Below are 20,463 nucleotides of genomic sequence, written 5' to 3'. Positions count from 1 at the left end.
AACTCACCACTCCAGAAAGGTCGCAATGACACTACCAGCGGAATTGAAGGTGGGATTTATACAAATCTGTTGCAATACGGTTGCATGATATTTTCACGTCAGCATCTGATGATTTAAATGTCAGCCTGAAGAGTCTTCTGTCAGTCAGAATTTCTTCTCCCTGGACGGTGCCTCCACTGGGCCGCAATCTCTCATCACACACATCATTAGTTGAACAGCAGCTCCCTTTCAATTATCCTAATCCTCAGGGCTCTCCCCTAAGTAATAAAAGACATTTCAATTAGAGCTTTAAGGCTTACAAAGTGCTTTCCCATGAGTTGTGTAGGGAAAATAGCACCCCCATTTTATGTGTAGGGAAACTGAGGCATGGAGAGGCAAAGCAATTTGTCTAGTCTCACATCTAGGAACTGTTCAATGGAGATTTGAAGCCGGGTCTCCTGTCTACAAGTCTGGCATTCTTTCAGTGCCTCTGCCATGCCTCACTCCACTTGATGTAGCTTCTTAACCCAAGTTCTTGGCTCCTTCCTAGCATCCTATCCTTTCCTTCCACTATGATCCAGGAGGAGAATAGTTGTTCTCTTGCCTCTTGAGCTTTTCTTCCATTTTCCCAGTTTTCCTAGGGAGTGTCCCTAACTTAGCTTTCAGCCCATATGGTTCCTGATCATCCATACTTTTGTCACAATTATGTCAGGGGTCCAGTGAGCTTCAATAATTTTTTTGGTGGGAAGGATCCCTTTTTAAACATTTTAATTTATATACATTTAATAAGCATCTATTTTCTCTTCCTTCCAACCCCATCCTCTCAATTTAAAAGAGAAAAAGAACAAAACCTTTGTGACAAATATGCATAGTCAAGCAAAGCAAATTCTTCTGTTGGCCATATCTAAAAATGTAGGTGTCATTCTGCATATTGAGTCGGTCTGTTAGGAGGTGAGTGTTGTGGCCCATCACGTGTCCTCATCTTTGTCGGCAACTGCATTGATCAGGGTTCCAAAGTCTTTCCAAGATGTTTGTCTTTACAATGTTGTTGTTACTGTATAAATTGTTTTCCTAGCCCTTTAGCTTCAGCAATGTTAACAAGGCCAAGCTCATGAGCTCAGGACCTGTGTAAACCATCTGAGCATTTACTATTCCCCGTTTACAAGCTGAAACCCAGAACCCATCTGAAGAGAGGAAGTACAGGGAGCTCTACATCTAGGAAGGAAGGCTATGGAGCCCTCCAGGGTTCATTTGGGCCATTCATAGCAGCCATTCGGGGCTGCCCTTAGGAGTTCACACAGAAGCTGGAAGAAATCTTAGGCATCACCCCCTTTTCTCCTTCTTGCCACAGATGACGAAACTCTAAACCAACCAAGAAGGATGATTCCCCCCGCCACCCACGCACACATCCCACATCATCAGCCAGGCAGCGTCCCTTCCTTAAACTGCCATGACTTCATGCCACCTCCTGTTAGGTTTCTCTAAGCCAGTCTCCAGTTGTCAGACTACATGTCATATCTCAGTGGCAGGCTTGTCACCCTCTATTTGAGATAAATACCCCCAATGGTAATGAAAAGGGCTCCCAACTGCCTGTGGGATTGTTCTTTGGCATGGGGATCCATATTACTCATATCACTGCTGTGGGTCAGGCTACACCTGATAATTGAGAGTGGCCTGGTTTGGGAGGTGATGGTGTCAAAGAAGAGTCTTTGGCTGATCCAGGCATAAAGCAACCTACCTCTATGGTCTGACAGAGAATGATTTATCTCTCCCACATGTCTGGGTCATCAGAAATCAGAATGCACTCATAGATGAGCTAAGGCATATTTAAGATGGGGAGAACGGTCAGGGGTTAATTTTAAACCTTGGCCCTGCTCCAAACTGATCTCATTCTGTCTGGGAGGAAGCCATAAGGTCCATGGGACAAGCACAGGAGTGATGTTTGAAGGTTCTCCCCCCTCCCACTTCTTCAGTGTCCTCATACCCCAGCTGCACAGCTCCCTCTGCCTGGCCAAGGACATTTAAAAATAATTGTCCTCATTACTCTTTTTTCTCAGCTGACATTGCTGCTGTAATTCCATATGACTCAGTTTTTGTTCTGAGAACGTACCATGAAATCACGGGTCGTAGGGCACCTAACTCTCCCCTTCCATGTGGCAGTATCCCCACAGTGCATCGGCTTGGGTAAGCTGATGCCTCTTTTCCTTTTCCAGGGAGACAAGGGTGAGCCGGGTCCAGATGGTGAGCGGGGAGAGAAAGGCAAAGAAGGCCTGAAGGGCAAAGAAGGTCCCCCTGGCTATCCTGGCATCACAGGGGTTCGGGTGAGTCAGCAAAGCCAATCTGCCTGTTTCCTTGTCACTTCTATGAATGTCTGCATGCATCTCCTTCTCTCTTTCTGGCTGCACTTGAGTGAAAACAACTAGTGTCAATCCAAGAAAATAGGACGTTTGAACTCTCTTGGCATGGTCTATTGGCTGACGTTCTGCCATCATAGTATACTTTGCTTTCTCCAGGTCACAACAGGATACTGGTCAAATTGGCCTGAGGCTAACTACATTGATTTGTTCAACAAGCCAACTAGTCAAGGATTTTGATCCAACAGTGTTTTAAGGAAAGGGAATGAGTTGGCCTTGTGGATAGGATCATAGAATGATTGATTTAGAGCTAGACAGACCTTGGAGATAATCCAGTCTAAACCCCTCATTTTACAGATGAGAAAGTGAGGCCCAGAAAGGCAAAATAACTTGGCCAGCATCCCACGGTTGGTATTTGAGGTGGGATTGTAACCCCGATCTTCTCCTGGCTCCAAGTTCAATATTCGATCCATTATACCATAGTGCCTAGCAGCTTCAGAAAGTTATAGTCCCAGAGTCTTTTTCATATGGGTTCCAGATTGTCACTGGCTATATTTTGCTCTTCATCTCACAAAGATATGGGAAAGATATGGGAATTGGAGCCTCATGCTCCCGCCACCCTCCCCACCACACACACACACACACACACACACACACACACATACGCACACACACAAAGAGTCTGCTTGCTATCTGTGGTTCTATGCTTCACACTTGCTAAACATAGTTTTTGGAATGGTTAACCTTGGATCTTTAAGACTCAGAGAGGCAAGACTCCATCAGAATTAGCCAAAGGGAAGTGAGGCCACACATCAAGAAGAAATATCAATTTTCATAAAAAACATGTTCACTTGGTTTTAATTCCTATAAGATACCCCAAGTGCTACATCTCAGGTAGATGTGGGGAAATCCCAAGGAACTCAGGATCGTAAATCTGAAGCTGGAAGGGACCTCAGAGGTCATCTGGTCCAGCCTCCTCATTTTACCTATAAGGAAACTGAGGCACATATAGGTTAAGTGATTTACCCAAAGTCACAAATATATAGTAAACATCAGATACAGGTTATAAACCCTGGTCCTCCAACTTTCAAGCCAGCATTCTTTCCCTTGTGCCTCCCAAGTGGAGTGGACCTGGGATTTCACTGGTAGAAGGAGTTATCAGTGAGAGACTTCTTCTATCAATTCAGACAAACGCTTTCCTTGTAACTTAGAGTCTTAGAAAGTTTCCTGGGCCACTGAGGCTTATAATGACTTACCCAGGATTGTATCCAGTATGTGTCAGAAGCAGGATCCTTCTCCCTCCTAAAGACACTTCTCAAGTCACTGTGCTATGTCACATCTCCTCTCTATTTTTCTCAAGTGATGATTTTATTTTTTTAAACAAGCACCCAATTATAAGGCTGAGCATTGGGGCAGAGGAGGGAGATGGGATCATCTGCATTACAGGATGAGAGAAACATTCTGCCCTACTTTGTACCCAATGGATATGATTTAATCTAAGCCTGAAACATAGCAAGTTGTCTCTTAATGGATTTCATTTATTCATTCACATATTTTGTATTCTGTACCTACTATGTGCAAGGTCCATAGCATAGGGGAATCTAGAAAAAGCCTTCAAAAAGCTTATGGTTTAGTTGGAGCAACAAAATACAGCAGTGTAATTAGGGAACAAAACAAGAGAAGCTAGCTGGGGGAACGTTATCTCTGTCTTGTTCTTTGAAAGGGCTCGCATGGGAGAGAGAGGTTAGACTTAGATAACCCTCCTGGCCCCAGAGGGCTTAGAACTGGGAGCAGTGGATGAAAGGTGGGGAAAAGCAAATTCTGGTTGTTTGTAAAAATCCATTTCTTCATAGAACTGTCCAAAGGGAGAGTAAGTGGTGAGGGGTGGGGGGAGTTGTGGAAATAGCCATTGGCAGAGGCTGGAGACTACTAAGCAGAAGCTAAAGGGGATACTCTTCAGACAATTCCTGTTGGAGATGTCACAAAATCACAGAATCTCAGAGTTCAAAGGAATCTCAGAGGTCATCTTGTCCAAACTGTACTTTTAGAGGTATCACCTCGGTAGAAATCCCTGACAAGGTGCCATACACCCTTCACTTGGAGACTTCCAAAGAAGGGAAACCCATTATCTCCCAAGGCAGATCATTCCACTTTTGGACAGCTCTAATTCTTAGCAAGTTTTTTCTTTACTTTGAGCCTACATCTGCCTCTCTATAATTTCTGCTTATTGTCTCTACTTCTACTCTCTGGGGGAAAAACAAAAGTTCAATCCTTGAAGGCGGTGATCATATCTCTCTCCACCCCTCACCTTGCCCCAAGTATTCTCTCCCCCAGACAAACTGACCTTTTTCTATGGCTTGGCCCCCAATGCCCTCACTACCCTGATGAGCCTTCTCTGAATGCCCACCAGGTTGTAAGTGTCCTTTCTAAAGGTGTTAGAGAAGGGCTTCTTTTTGAGGTATTCATTAAACTTTGTTGTTTTCAGTCATTTCAATTGTGTCTGACTTCACAAAATCCATTGGGGATTTTCTTGGCAAAGATTCTGAAGTGGTTTGCAATTTCCTTTTCCAGTTCATTTTACAGATGAGGAAACTAAGGTAAACAGGATTAAGTGACTTGCCTAGGGCCACATAGCTAGTAAGTGACTAAGGCCAGATTTGAACTGAGGAAGACGAGTCTTCCTGACTCCAGGCCTGGCACTCTATCACTATGCCATATAGCTGCCCTGTTCATTAGACTGCATGACCCCAAAGGTTCCTTTCACCTTTGAGCATCTGTGACTGAGGCAATATCGATGTCAGATTTCACGAAGGAGTTTGGAGAAGATGCTGGAAAGACTTTAACGGGATTTTAATGGATCCATAATGGATCATCAAGCATTCATTAAGTACCTACTGTGATCTAGACACTGGGGATAGAAGGGCAAAAGTAAAAGCATCCTGCTCTCATTGAGCTTCCACTCTGTCAGATGGAATGAGGAGGCAGAAAAAGAGAGGGTAGGGTGACCAAGGCAGGGTACAGTGTCTGATGTCTGAGAGGAGAGCATAGTTGGCAGGCTTGGCTAGAGCCTAGAGGGCACATGAGAAGAGAAGTGGGAGGCTGGAGGCAGATCTGAAAGTTCTGCCGTTGGTGGTGGAGTGCCAAGAGAGAGGAGCCAGGGAGACGTTCCCATAGCCTCGTGGGTTTCCACATCTGAGTTCTGGCAGCTCAGCTTGTCAGTTGCCTGGCCTCTAAAGCAGTGGTCTCAGGGCCCTTCCCCGAGAGGCCTCGGGGCTCGGCATCTCCAGAGGCAGGCCCTTCTCTGTTATGTCTTTAGAGTGGCTCACTCAGACATTCGCTTCCCCTTTATCCCTTTATGAAGACGTTCCTGAGGGTCTAGGTTAGGAGGTCCTGGGGTCTTCAGAGAGTTCTCTTGCAAACAGGCCACTCGAGTTTGCTTTGCTTCTCTCCTTATACCCACTGCGTGCTGTGCATTCACGACTGCCTGGACTGGATGGCCCATTTAAGATCAGACTTATTTCAAGTCACACAGTATCTGTAAACCTCCCCTCCCCCACCCCATCAGATGAGAGCAGATCTTGGCTAGATCTTGGCACTGGAAAGATATTTTCTCAGAAAAGCATTCAGTAAAAGCTTTGAAGATCCTTGTCTTCCCAAGGATGTGATTGCTGGGATCAGACAGTCAGTTTTCTGGCAAATATGATCCCTCCCCAGTTTGGCAAATGAATCTAATGGGTCTCCCTATTCCCACCCTCCCCAAACCCGCAAGGGCACTGGGTTTAAGTTCTGATTTCACCCTTAAAAAGCAGAAATTTTTTCTAAAAACTTGAGAGTCAGAATCAGGATTGTGAACATAAAGCTGGCAGGGACCTTAGGGGCCATCTCGTCCAACCTCTTCATTTTACAGTTGAGGAAGTTAGGACCCAAAGTGATTTGCCCAAGGTCGCTTGGTTAGTAAGTGGCAGGGGTGCACTTTAAACCCTGTCCTGTGACTTCAAATTGCTATTTCCTCTTATACTACACCACCTCTCAGGGACCTTAGACATCCCCTAGTGTATCTACTCACATTTTAAAAAATGAAGAAACCAGCCAGATGACCATGGGCAAATCACTTTTCCCCTCTGAGCCTCAGTTTCCTTATCTCCAAAGTGGGCCTGGTCATCAAACAGAATTTTTGTGAAGATCAAGCCAAATGGTATGTGTGTGGAAATCATTTGGTAAGCCCTAAAGCAGAATACAGGCCTCTCTGCAGCTCTCTAGTTTTCCTTGGACCCTTGGCTGTTGTGGAGTGGAAAGGGTTAATCAGGTATGGCCCAAATGTTAAATTTCAAAATGCCAAAATCCCTTTGGCATTTGATCTGTGTTTTAAAAAAATAATAGTAATCCTTAGCTCAGTTTCCTATAGACCCCTTGCCAGAACTGTAGCTGGGAAATGGTAGAATTTTTTACAAAATAAAATTTTATGGGCAGTTAGTGCCTGGAAATGAAATGTTGTCTGCCATCTCAAAAATACATATATATGTACTGCAAAGCAGCCAGATGCTAATTCTTTCTTAGCAGTCATATTTCATTAAGAAAAAAAAAATCTACAGCCTTCCATGTCTTTTGGCCTGGAGAGGTACCCGGTTATAACAACTGTGCAGCCTGCACTGTGTGGGGTGAATTGAAAGGGCGGGAGACCCGGAGGCGCTCAGAGAGAGATCGCGTGTCTGATTGTGAGTCTGAATTTTGGCTCATCATCTTTGGATTCTTATTAGTTGAATCACTTTTTTTGACACGAGAATCTGTTGTTGTAATCTTTTATTTGACGAGAAAAATTACCTCCCATGATTTAATAATCACCCTGCCGTCTAGGGAGCAGCTCTGGCCAAAGGGAAGGCCCATTACGTGAAAAAATTGAGAATTTCAGGTTCTGAATTCTTTAGAGGATGCTGTGCAACCTTCGGTAGGTTTTTCTGCCTCTCAGTGAATTAAGGTTACACCATAGACCCTTTGGAGACACATTACAGATAAGATCTGTTTGTCTTCCCAGTCTAACCAAGAAGGTAAAGGCTCCATAGTGGAGAAGAAGCTGATTGAGAGAGAGAATAGGAGAGAGAGAGAGAGAGAGAGAGAGACAGACAGACAGACAGACAGACACAGACAGACAGACAGAGACCCTTTGTCTATAGTTTCATAAAACCAGAAACAGAACTGGGATTGTAACCTAAACATCCTTCCTCTATGCCAAGTGCACAGGTCTGAGATGGTCCAAGGGAGCCCCAAGATGGTGGGAATCATTGGAAAACACTTTCATTCAACACTATAGTCATATATTAAGTGTTTACTCTGTTCAAGGAACTATTCTAGTTGCTGTGAATACAAAGATAGATACAACACAAGCCCTTCTCTCTAAGGGGACTGATAATCTAATGGTAGAAGGAGGAAGACAAATACGCCAATAGCTATGATACAAGAGAGAGTGTGGTCATTTAACAGAGAGGTCCCAGGGAAGTGCTCTGAGGAAGAGAAAATTATAAGGAGGAAGAGAAAATTTTCACCCTGGGACAGCAGGGAAAGTGTTAGAGGGAAAGAAGCGAAGAGGATCGGGGAAGATTGTACCAAAATGGGACTTTGGAAGAAGGGAGGCTTTCCTTCAGAGTCATGAGAGGTGGAGGTGGTGAGGGACTCTCCTCCCAGCCTGGGGGATGGTAGGAACAGAGGCACAGCAAAAGGAGAGGCAACTGAGAGGGGGAGTTACAGTTGTCCAGTGTGTCTGAAATATAGACTGCATTAAAGGGAGTAGTATAAGATGTGTTTGAAGGAGTAAGTTTGAGCCAGAATGTCCATCAGAAGTTATTTAATAAATAATGGAGATGTATTGGAAGTTTTTGAGGGAAGGAGTAATATCAACATAGTGGTTCATTAGGAAGATTACATGGTTAGCTACATAAAGGATAGACTGGAGAAGGGGTAGTCTGTAGAGACAAGAAGACCAGGGCAGATGATATGAAATGGTCCAGTTAGAGACACAGGTCCAGACGGGAACTGTTGTAGTAGGAGTGGGAAGGAAAGACTGAGTGTGAATGATATTAGAGAGGTAGACACAACAGGACTGGACAGCATAGGATCTGTGGGGTGGGCGAGCGAGAAGAGTGACTCCTAGATTGAAAGCCTTGAGGGCTGCGGAAAAGATGGTGCCTTCAACTGAAGTTCATGTTTGGGTAAGGGAACGAATTCATAGAATTAGGGTGGGGTCAGTAGGGTCAATTGATTCATTAACAAATGTTTATTAAGTGCCTTGTCATATGTCAGGAACTGCTAGATGCTGGGGATAAAAATACAAAAAAATGAAGCAATCTCTACTCTCAAGGAACTCCCGTTCTCACATCAGAACGTATAATGGTAGAGGTTGAAGAGACTTTAGAGAAAATCTAGTCGAAGCCCCTCCTTTTCCCACCTCCAGAAAAATGAACTTAGAGAAGGAAGATGACTTTTCCAAGGATGCACATATACTTCTTTTGCGGCAGAAGTAGGATTAGAACCCAGGGCTCTTGAATCCCATTTGAAAAGTGGTTCTACTTCACTGCAGCTGCCTCAGGAATAAAGGGGAGATACAAATGAGATAGAAGAAGGACTGCATCTGTGGGTTTGCTGGCCTGGGAAACTCCTATCAGTGGAGATCAGCACCTTCTCACCAGCTTTGAATCTGAGAGTTGCCTAGAGCTCTGTGGTTAAGTCACTTTTCCGGGGTCACAGAGCTCGTCAGTGGCAGAGTCAGGGCTGGAATCCAGGCCTTCCTCGCTTGGGGGCTGCTTCTCCATTCACTATGCTAGGCTGCTTCTGATGGAAAAGAAAATTAATTGGTGACTTTTTCATCTGAATTTTGTGAGCACGATGATCTTGCTGTTTTCTTAAATTCTGCGCAGTGTCTTACAATGAAACCCTTTCTCCCCTCCATATTCAAGAATCATTTCCCAGCAACCAAAAACATTTTTCTCCCAAAGAAACTGAAAAAAGTCCCTCACATGTCACAAAAGGCCCTTCTTACAAACTCATTTATGTCAAACTCCTTCTGACTGTTAGAGGGGTAATTACATTTTCACTGGCCCCTAATTTGTTATTTCACCGAGGCTCAAAGCAGCACAAATTTACCTCAAGTCAATTAGCTTTCTAAACTCACAGCCCTTATAAGAATTCAGAAGAGAAACAGATTGTGGTAGAGTGGGATTTTTAAGGTGGTGACTCCTCATCTCTTTATGTTGGGGCTGACGGGTAAATCCATGTTTACAATCTGGAGACCAGACCACTGAAGGCAACAAATGGGGACAAATCTTTCCTTTTCACTTGGGCAGCAGAAGAAAGAACAGACACAGCCCAGGGTGGGATGGAGCAAACACAATAAATAGCCCCAGGGAAGTGCCTCAGGGGAAAATGAAGAAGAAGAGGGACACATCACTGAGATCGGAAAGAAGTTCTCTGATTGACCCATGTCTGCAAAGGCCAGTCCTGGGCAGGCAAAGGACATTTCAAAGGCCAACATCTGTTTCAGCAGCAACTCAATGGGACCCAGAGACAGAGCAGGCAGTGAGAAAAGTGTCCTTCTGCCCTTTAGAAGGACACAGCAAGGGAGCTGAAGATGACGACGTCAGCACTAGCAGAGAGATGTGGGCTGACCTTCCAAGCACAATGGGCCACTGTCAGGAAGGCACCTCTGTGGACTAAACCAGCTGCCCACTCCTGGCCTCTCTGTGGGTCCTGCCCCAGTTGCAGAGAAGGCAGATAAGATGTGACCAAGTTCCAGGATCCAAGAAGGGTGGCCCACTAAGGTGCACAAAAAGTCACTCTGGGAACTTGGGAAAAATAGAATCATGCCTTCGAAATGGAAGAAGCATTAGAGGTCACCTTATCCAACCCCTCCATCATGCAGAAGGGTAAAATAAGACCCAGGAAGTGTAAGCGATTTGGCTAAAGTCACACAGGTTGCAAAGCCAGGTCTAGAATCAAGGTTTCCTCTTTTTTAAGGCCCATTTTCCTTCCACTGTATCATAAATAGGAGATGACTGTGTGTCTATGTAGATGACTCCCAAATCTAGACATCCAGCCTTCTCCAGGCACATTTCTCTAACTACTTGCTGAGCATCTCTCCTAGACATCTGGTAGGCACCTGTAACTCAACATATTCCAAACAGAATTCTTTTCCCCTAAATCCATCCTGTGGAAGGCACCACCATCCTTCCCCATACCAAGTTCACAACTTTAGAGTCATTGTTTACTATTTCCTCAACACCCCACATTCAGCCATTTGACAAGTCTTGTTTTTACCACCCCAATATCTCTCACATCTTCATTAATATGATGATCAGCACAGTTCTCATCAGCTCTTTTCTGGACTATTACAGTAGCCTCCTAATCAGTCCCTCTGCTGCCAGCACTCCCCTTTCCAATTCTTCCTTAATACAGTTTCCACAGTCTTCTTCCTAAGGCAGAGATCTAACCATGTCATCACTCCCCTACTCAAAAATCTTAGTGGCTCCATATTGATTCTAGGATAAATCAATCAACTAACATTTATTAAGCACCTACTATGTGCCAGCATTGGAAGATATAAAGAACACTGTGCTAAGCATCGGAGATATTAAGAGCTCCAGCCATAGGGGACAGCCAGCAAAAAATTCAATCAGGAGATGGAATGTCTTGTTTAAAGAACCTTGGGGAAGTCATTGTCACCGGACCTCAGAGTATGTGGATGGCACTAAAGGTTTAAGAAGACTGGAAAGGTAGGAAGGGGCCAGGTTATGAAGGGCTTTAAAAGTCAAACTGAGGATTTTACATTTGTTCCTAGAGGTTTACAGTTTATTAAGTAGATCAGGGCTGTCCAACCTTAGGTTATCTTAGGGTTGCATTAAAATAAAATAATTATTCAAGGGCCGCACCCAGAATAAAAAATACAGTACACTAATAGAAAGTGGGGGAATGTGCGTCATCAATATGACAGTTGAAGGTGCAAAGCGCGAAAGCAAACACAAAACAACAAAGCAACAACACAACAGTATAAAGGTAGGTGCACACTGACTAGTTTGCATCGTACAGATGGAGCACATCCCACAGATAGATTGAAAATTCCATGCAATATGTTCCATCCACAATACTGCTTAAAAACACCAAAGAAAATTAACATCAAAGAGATTATTTACTAGTGATGGAATTAAAAAATCTAATATGCATTCCATGCAAATTATTATTTTATTTTTTTGCTCGTGATAATTAAAACCCATAGGTGGGCCCCATAAAATTGCACTACAGACTGCTTGCAGCCTGCGGGCCATATTTTGGACAGCCTGAAGTAGAGGAGTGATATGGTCGGAATTGTACCTTAGGAAGATCAGTTTGACAGTTGAATGGAGGGTGGCCTGGAGTGAGGAGAGACTTGAGGCAGGGAGACAATGGTTGATCGATGGCTTTTGCAATAGTCCACATGTGAGATGATGAGGGCCTGCACCAGGGTGGTTGCAGTGTCAGAGGAGAGAAGGGGGAGCATATGAGAAATGTCATGAAGGTAGAAATGACTGAGCTTGACAACTGATTGGCAAGGATGATGCGTAGGTTGTGAGCCTGGGTAACTGGGAGGATGGTGGTACCTTGGACAGCAATAGAGACAGGAATAAGAAGAAGAAAAGGGGTTTTTTTTTTGGAGGGGGGAACATAATGAGCTACATTTTGGACATGTTGAGTTTAAGATGTTTTCAGAACATCCAGTTCAAGATGTCTAATAACAGTTGGAGGTTTGTGACTGGAAGTTGAGGGGAAATTAGCCTGGACAAGTAGATCTCTGAGTCATCTGCATTAAAAAAATTGAAACCATGGGAGCTGGTGAGATCACCAAGTGCAATATTGCAGAGGGAGACCAAAGAGAGTCTAGGACAAAGTCATGGGGAATCCCAGAGGATAAAATATAAGCTTAGCAGTTAAAGCCCTTCACAATCTGTCCAGCCTTGTCATTTTATAGATGGACAAACTGATACCTGGAGAAGGGAAGTAAGTCTCCCAGTATGACAGAAGGAGGTGATCTTTGAGTAAACCTCGTGTGCATGCAGGGTGTTTGAGCTAATGAAGTCCTAGCAAATAAGCAATCTTATCCCAGCCTCACAGTAGCCCTAGGAGGGCCACTGGAGAAGGTATTTTTGTCCTCTTTTTACACAGAATGAAACAGATGCTTAGTGAGATAAAGTACTTTGTCTCTGGGCCAGCAGCTAATACACAACCTAGCTAAGTATCCACAAACAAGTCTTTTGACTCCAAAGCCACTGTTGTTTCCACTGACTGTCACTAGATCCCTGTTGGGTTCAGTAGATTTCCAATTCTGTAGGAAGCCCAGGGGCATTGGTATTGCCCTCTTAGCTTCCTTTTTAGCTTTGATAGATCTCACTCCATGAAGCTGATGTGTTTGTATTGCATTCATTCCTCCAATTCCATGTCTTTCCTGAATAACTGTCCAGATTGGCTTGCTGATCTTCTGGCACCATGTTCTAGTACCTGCTGCTACTTGGGCTTCATGCTGGGGAGGCCAGGCCCCCTTCTCAGAAAAGACCAGCCCTGAAGATGCTTCAAGGAGCCTGACCTGCAGAGACCTCTCTGCCAAAGGCCACTTGTAGGATCTGTAAAGCTTAGGCAGGTCTCGTTTCCTTAGTCTCACCCAAGCCAACCAGTAGAGATTTTTACATCACCATTGTTGCAGAAGTCCTGTTGCTGTACATCTCAGAACAAAAGTCTGAAATCCAGGGTCAAGAGATATAATTTGGGGGGAAAGCCAATTTGCAATATTTTATCATCAATTTTAAAACTTACATACACCAGAACCTTGTACTTATAATTCCCCTCCACCTCCACTATCCTGTTGGACTAGATGCAAAGGCAAATAGATTTTTCTTTAAAAAACTTAAGATATGTCTCCAGTTCACCTTTGGGTAAGGAATGACTTTCCTGAGACAGAAGAACCTTATTCCTTCCCCATCCCATCTGGTGACCCGAGTGCTCCAATTCATATTTTACATCATTCCTCTTCGACATGCCCAATGCAGGGTCTGGGCTTACTACTTAAGCTTGTCCTCTAGGTGTCTGTTTTTTCCTGGCTGCCCATGAGCATGAGTTGGATACATATTCGAGTACTGAGCCCCTTCAGTCCCATCTCACTAGGGCACCTAGAGATTCACAGCCATAGTGAGGGATTAGTTATTTTTTTCATAGGCCTTTAGGAAAAGTAGGACATGTGGTGAGGTGGAGGTGAGGGGTGGGGAGAATCTGTTGGGTTTCCCATTGGGTAAGTCTCATTTCTTTCTTGGTTTGGGTTTTCACCTTAGGGTCCAGAAGGAAAACCAGGCAAGCAAGGCGAGAAGGGACGCACTGGACCCAAGGTAGGGTTTGCCACCTCTTTCTCCATGCTTTTACTGGTTTTCCCCTCATTCTTATAACATAGTCCCTGAGGAAATTACAATTTCTCTCCCTTTTACTCTTATAGGGTGCTAAGGGCTACCAAGGGCACCTTGGTGAGATGGGTGTTCCAGGAGAGCCTGGGCCAGCTGGCAACCAAGGCCCAAAAGGATCCCGAGGCACCCTGGGACCAACGGTGAGAATGGCCCTGCTGCCCATAGGAACTGTGACTCCAGAGCAGCCTGGGGCATGGGAGGCCTGAGTTCAGAAGGGCCAATGAATGGGTGAAGGGGGAAGAGGTCAATTTGTAAGAACCATTTGTGCTCGAGCCAATTGTGAGATGATTTAGGGCATAAATGCAGCTGGTTCCTCTGGCACTGATGTCAATATTTTATCCAGCTGTTAGCAGAACAGCTGAGAGTGTTTCATAGTGACATCTCTTTTAGAACTCTCTGGTTGATCCCAAGCATTGGGACTTCTCTGAGTAGCCATCTGTAAGGAACTGACCTTTTAGCCTGGAAGATGCTGCTGTGGTCTGGAGTTTCCTCTGAAATAGACCCAAGCTCACTTGAGCCTTTGTGAGCCCACATTACATCAACCTTATTATCCCACCCAGGGATCTATGAGCCAGACTGAGTGGGTTGGGACTTCCTTCTGTTCCTTATCAAACAAAGCAGGGGAAATCCAGGAGCCAACCAGTGCAGAGAACAGAAGGGGGATAGAAGCGGTGAGCATGCCAACTCCTGGGACATGAACCAAGAGAAGAGTCGGTGAAGGAATAGAGCTGAGGAAGGTCATCAAGTCTAGCTCTGTCTGTATTTCAGTGAGGAGCAGGGATATCGGCTGTACTGGCTTTTACGGTTTCTTGTAACTTGGTAGCTCTCTAGTGTCCTTTAGTTACTACCAGTAAAAATAAATACCCTTTGGGAGAAAAAAACCAAGCAAACAAATTAGAAAAGAGCTTTGTGTTTCTTTGAGAGTCAGCAGAGAGGTGGAAAGCTGTGACTTGTTTCTCAGAGCTCTTGGGTGAGGAAGAAACTGGTTAGAAGTGTGGGGGCTGGGGATGGCAGGGAGCAGAGGACTGTGGATACAACAAATGGCAAGCTAGAAGGGCCCAAGAGAGAAGAATGTGGGGTCCTGGGGACTCAGAGGTGTCCCCAAAGGCTCTTAATTGGCAGGGGGCTTCACGGTGCACCACACCACCCAGAGGAAATCTCTAAGATTTCACTTTCTAACACAAAATGAGCCAGATCCGTTAGGTCCTGACTTATGTTTTATCTCCTGTCAGAATTTCTGCTGGGAAGTGGATTAAAAATAGTTTAGTCAGTTCTTGCCAATAGATTTGGAAATGGGTTCAAAATATTTAGATCCTGTATGGAAAATTCAGATCATGGGATCATGGAACTAAAACTGGAAGGAATCTCAGAGGCCATCTAGTCAAATGGTTGACAGAGGTTATCCACCTCCAGAGAGGCTGCTTCCATGGGGAAATGTTGCCAAGGCATAGGCCATCTGAATACTTAATAATAGCAATAATAAAAATAATAATAATAAAATAATAATGATAATGATGGATGTTTTTAAAGTACTTTAAAGATTGCAGAGTGCTTTGCCTGCATCATCTGATTTGATCCACACAACTGTGGGACGGAGATGCTAGCTATTATTATCCCCAGTCTTATAGATGAGGGGCCTAAGGCACAGAAAGGTTAAGAGACTTGCCCATGGTCACACAGCTAGTAAGTGTCAGAGGTGGGAGTCAGATGCAGGTCCACAGTTCTATCCACTACACCATATTGGACATATATGTCTCTGAGAGGGTTAGTAATATGAAGGACTTAGCTCAGGGATCTGGGTCTGGGTTTCTTGACTTCCCCAATGGAAACCTGGTTTGAGAGGCTAACAAAAAAGCAAACAGAGGCCAGTGGGGACTACATGGCTCTGGATCTGGCTCTTCAATTCAGCCACTATCTGACTGAAGCATTTGGTTTCATGACAGTCAGAAAGGTTGGCTGGCCCCTGGGAAAGCACGGCTCCCCAGTCAGGGTCTTTCTTTCTAAGCACCACCCAGTAACAATGGGCATCCTATTTTTTCTCCTCTCTGGTTCCTTCCATAGGGTGCTCCAGGAAGAATGGGAGCCCAAGGAGAACCTGGATTGCCTGGTTATCATGTAAGATAAAATTTAAATTTTTTTGAAAGACCCTCATTTCTCCTTTCTTTGATAACTCTGTCTGCTCCCCAATAATATATTGTATTAACCTTGCACTTACCAGAAGGGGAGGAGGGGATGATACAGGGGAAAAGAAGGCCCCTTTGTACAGGTTGTTCAAACAGTGGTTCCTAGCCCAGTTCATTGAACAGTGGTCGATTGGTAAATATCCCACCAGCACCTGTTTGCCAATTTGGTGGTCAAAGGCACTGCATCCAATAGGAGGAGGGAAGGGAGGGACAGGGAAAGGGGTGACGGGGAGAGCATCACATAGACACAGAAGTGGGAAGAGGGAGAGCTGGGGTAGAGAAGGAAGAGGGATAGGGCAGAGGGGGAAAAGCTGAGTAGAAGAAGGAGAAAGAAAGGAAATTGGAGGAGAGAGGAGAAATGAAATAGAATAAAGAAGAAGTGAACACAGAGGAGAAGTGGAGGGGGATAAGGAGACAAGCAGGAGAAGGGGAGATGCCAGTGATGCCATCATGGCAGGCTGCAGGAAGGTTTCAGAAGCATCATAGCCAGAGATGCTTGAGAAAGCCGTGCCATGCACAGGATGGGAGGTGGGCTCTATATAGTCCCTCCAGAGTAGGGGCATATGTTTAGCACTAGATTAAATATCTCGAAGGCATTGCCTTCCCATCCAGCATCTCAGCAGTATTCTGCCTGAGTTAACAGCTAATGCTCAGCTTCCCAAAGCACCTGCTACTTTGGCTCAAGAGTGAGTACCGGAGACCAGGTGTTCCTTGTGCCTAATGACCTGGAACTGATGATGGAAGTCACTGAAAAGTTAGTCACAGAGGCATGGAACCTTCATGCTAGAAGGGCCTTTCACTGTCACTAGGTGTCATCCCCTCAGTTTTACAGTAGAGAAAATAGAAGTGACTTGTCAAAGGTCAAAGAATTGATGATGGGGCTGGGATCAGAACCCAAGTCTTCAGCCCAGTTTCTCCCTTTCTGATTCCTCTTCCTCTCTCCTCTGCCCTACTGGCTACCTTAATCTCTGATGCCTTGGACATGGGATACTTACACTGTATTCTGGTTCCTGCAGGGACACAAAGGACTACCAGGACCCATTGGACCCCCCGGGTCAAAAGGCGAGAAGGTGAGTGAGTCCCCAGCATCTGGAGAGAACCATGGGGAAGGCAAATCAAATTCTTGTAAGTGAAATCAATGATGCAGGCACAATCCACATGGCTCCCGGGTGCAAGGAAAGCAGTGAGCTCCTCCTGTCCGTGTTAGTGGCAAATTATTGTAACATGGAGAGGCAGACATAGACTGGGAAACCCCTTTGGGTGGCTGTGTTCAAAGAAGCGATGTAGGGTAAACCACGGTCACTTGGAAAGGGCTCCTGAGACCCCCACCTTGTGAGCCAGGCCTTGACGCTACAAGGCTCCCGCCAGCCCACTGCCCCAGGCTCATTAAAGCAAAGCAATAAAATTCTGGAATGATCCAATGTTAGATCTGGAAACCCTTTCATATAACAGATGAAGAAATAAGATGAGATGAGTGATGTGTCCAAAGTCACACTGTAACAGGGACAGAGCCCAGCCTAGAACACGGTCATTCTAATTTGGCATTCTATCCATCCTACTACCCTGTCTCCCATATTGAAAGAATTCTCAATAGTTTGCACACCCCTCTTTTTCCCCTCTCCTTCTTTGGTCCTGAAGCCAGAATGACTCAGAGGAACCATCCGACCACTATATCCTTTTTTTTTTCTTCTTTCCCTCGCTCTGTCTTTTCTTCTCTCTTCCCTGGACTTTTAAAAAGAATTTTGCTGAGTCAGCTCCTTTCTAACCAATTCAAGCTGTCCGAGTGAGTCACACAACCCTAGCTTCCTGTCAAACACCAGCCCCCTCCCCAGCCCAGCTGGCTGGGACCATCCCCGAATTGTGTTCAGAACTGGGCTCTGAGCCCTGGCAAGCCCAGAGCCAGCAGAGCCAGTGAAAGTGGAATCTGTTCTACTGAGCCCTCGTACCCATCAGTTATTCCTGCCATGGCTGTGGATATGGACTAGAGTCAGCATGGAAGGAGTTAACATCTTCCCTTCTAATGATTCCCAATGACCTTTTGCTCCATGAAAAAATTAAATCTGTGTTCTGTATCCCAAGCCATCTGCAGCCAGAAGAGTGTCATCTTTGGTCAGGAGTCAGGAGAGATCTAGATTTCCAGCTCAGCTCTGCTACTGAATCACTGGGTATCCTTAAAAAAAGGCATTTCCCTCTCTGAGCCTCAATTTCTTCTTCTTTAAAAAGAGAGGACTGGACCAAATAATCTCTTGGAGCACAAGGAGTCACACAGTTGGGGAGAGAGCCTTCCAGGGTCAAGGCAAGTAGAATCATTGTCCCAGTTGTCTAGAAGCCCTCAGCATTGTCTTTGCAGGATTGCCAAGCTCTGGACAAAGAGGCTCCACCTTCTGGCTTTGCCCATAGTAGCTTTTGTGGTGAGGGGGGAGGCAGGAGGACATGCTAAAATGAAGGAACAAGCAGCAGTTAGGACTACCCCGAGGTCCTTATCACCAGAAGTCATGCTTTTCTGAAAGTCTTTTCTTGCTACGCCTAATCAGAGAGCGTTGGACTAGGAAGAATCATTCGAGATCTTGTCCAACTCTTCTCCCCCATTTTACAGATGGGGAAATTGAGGTTCAGAAAGAAGAGACTGTTCCATAGGCTTCCCTCAAAGACCATGGCACCCAAATGGCTCCTGAGGCCATGGTGGATACTGAACACAGATGAGTACTCAGAGATATTGAGTACAGTAAAGTCCTATACCTTGTTCAAGGTCATCGAGTGAACCATTTTCTTCTCTAGATCAGCATCCACAGAAACAAAAGGCTTGGATCAGATCATTTATCAGTCTTAGCCATGAAGCCTTCCATGCTGTAGTGCACCCCTTGACCAATGTCCAGAATAGCCAGCTGATAATCTTGACACTAGCGAGAGAGGACTCAGTAATGTCTCAGAAGCAGAAATCTGTGACCTTATCCTGAGTAGCACCACTGAACACCAGCAAACCTCAGCACGTAAAGCTTGTAGTCACTAATGCCCAAGCCCAGTGGATGAGAAAACAATATCTAACATGAACTAGCTAATAGGAAGAGTGACTGGTTACAAGTGCCAGTAAGACTCAGCTTTTGCCATACTACTGTCTTCAAACTCTTGTGAAAAGGAAAAACATGAGATAGAGTCAGAGGTTGTCAGAGCTGAGAAGCACCCTAGAACACAGAATGTCAGGGCTGGGAGGGGCCTTAGAACACACAACACTCCAGGGAACAGACGTTTAAGCCTCTTCCTGAATCCCCTTACACCACTGTCCTTTCAGTCTCTTAGATTGACAATCCCTGGTTCTTCTTAACACTAACCTTTCACAACCAATCCGTCACCAAGACTCGTCATTTCCTCCTCTGAATCTCTTACAGACATCTGCCCTCCTTCTGTCCCTTCACATGACCACCAGACCTTGAATTCTTACTTTGCCACTAACAAAGTGTATGATTTTGAGCAGGTCTCAAGGCCCCCTTTGGGCCTCACTTTCTTTATTTGTAAAATGGGCAAGCTGAACCAGAGTTTTAAGTCTATCATGCCATCATCACCGTCTCTCACATGGGCTTTTGAAATAGCTTCCTTATTCACTTCCCTGCCTCCAATCTCACCCTTCTCCAGTTCATTCTTCACAAAGCTGCCAAAACTGTCACTTCTCTGCTCAAAAACCTTCAGTGGCTCCCTACCTCCTCTAGATAAAACCCACACTTCTCAGCCTGGCACTTTAGGCCTTTCATAGTCTGACTCCAGCTTGCCTTTGCACATTTATTTCACATGACTCCCCTTCACAGACTCTGAATTCCAGCCAAACTGGCCTATGTGCATTCCCTGAACTCGGCATTCCATCTCCTGCCTGGCTGCCTTTGCTTCCTTTGCCTGCTTTGAGGCTCAGATCTGGCGCCACATCCTTGGTGGAGCCTTTTCCTCATCTCCCTGGTTACGAGTGCTCCTTCCCTCCTCCTCCTCCAGCCTTGCATCTGTCTACATCATGTCAGTTCCCCGAGGGCAGAGGCTGTTTTTGTTTGTGCATCCTCGGGATCTGGCGTAGGACCTTGGCCCATTTTGTTTCACTGCTAGAAAGAATTCTCAGGTATGAAACTACTCCCCCTGCCAATGAAGATGAGCAGCTGCTCTAGGATTGCCAGCCTTAGAGATTCCCAGGGCATTGCCCAGCTGATCCAGCCATGAGGCAAAAGGAGACGAGACTTAAAGCCAGGTCTTCCTGACTTCAAGGCTCATTTTTATCCACTAGGGACACTCTGCCTCTTTTGAACACAGTAGGCACATAATAAATGTTTATTAAAGTGTTGTTGAGTAGACTGTTAGAGCTGGAATGGATTTTAAAACATAGGATGTCTGAGCTGGCATGGCCTTATTAGAGACCTTTAAAGCAACCTCTTAATTTGATCAAAGAGGAAATTAAGGTAAAGAGGCAGTATAGCCTGGTGGCTGGAGTCAGGAAGACCTTGATTC

The 20,463-nt window shown here is 45.1% G+C and overlaps 1 protein-coding gene across 1 annotated transcript in view; it reads left to right on the top strand.

The window, feature by feature from the left end:
- Positions 1–20,463, top strand: part of COL27A1 (collagen type XXVII alpha 1 chain) — a 234,115-nt gene that overhangs the window by 181,522 nt on the left and 32,130 nt on the right. Inside the window, exons 37-41 of the mRNA XM_036749857.1 lie at positions 2,193–2,300; positions 13,673–13,726; positions 13,831–13,938; positions 15,860–15,913; positions 16,998–17,051. Of these exons, the coding sequence (XP_036605752.1) occupies positions 2,193–2,300; positions 13,673–13,726; positions 13,831–13,938; positions 15,860–15,913; positions 16,998–17,051 (378 nt within the window). The remainder of the gene's footprint in view (positions 1–2,192; positions 2,301–13,672; positions 13,727–13,830; positions 13,939–15,859; positions 15,914–16,997; positions 17,052–20,463) is intronic.

This window comes from Trichosurus vulpecula, chromosome 3 (assembly GCF_011100635.1).
Source record: "Trichosurus vulpecula isolate mTriVul1 chromosome 3, mTriVul1.pri, whole genome shotgun sequence".
NCBI lineage: Eukaryota > Metazoa > Chordata > Mammalia > Diprotodontia > Phalangeridae > Trichosurus > Trichosurus vulpecula.
The sequence above is the reverse complement of the archived record's forward strand: the minus strand, read 5'-3'. Positions and strand labels throughout refer to the sequence as shown.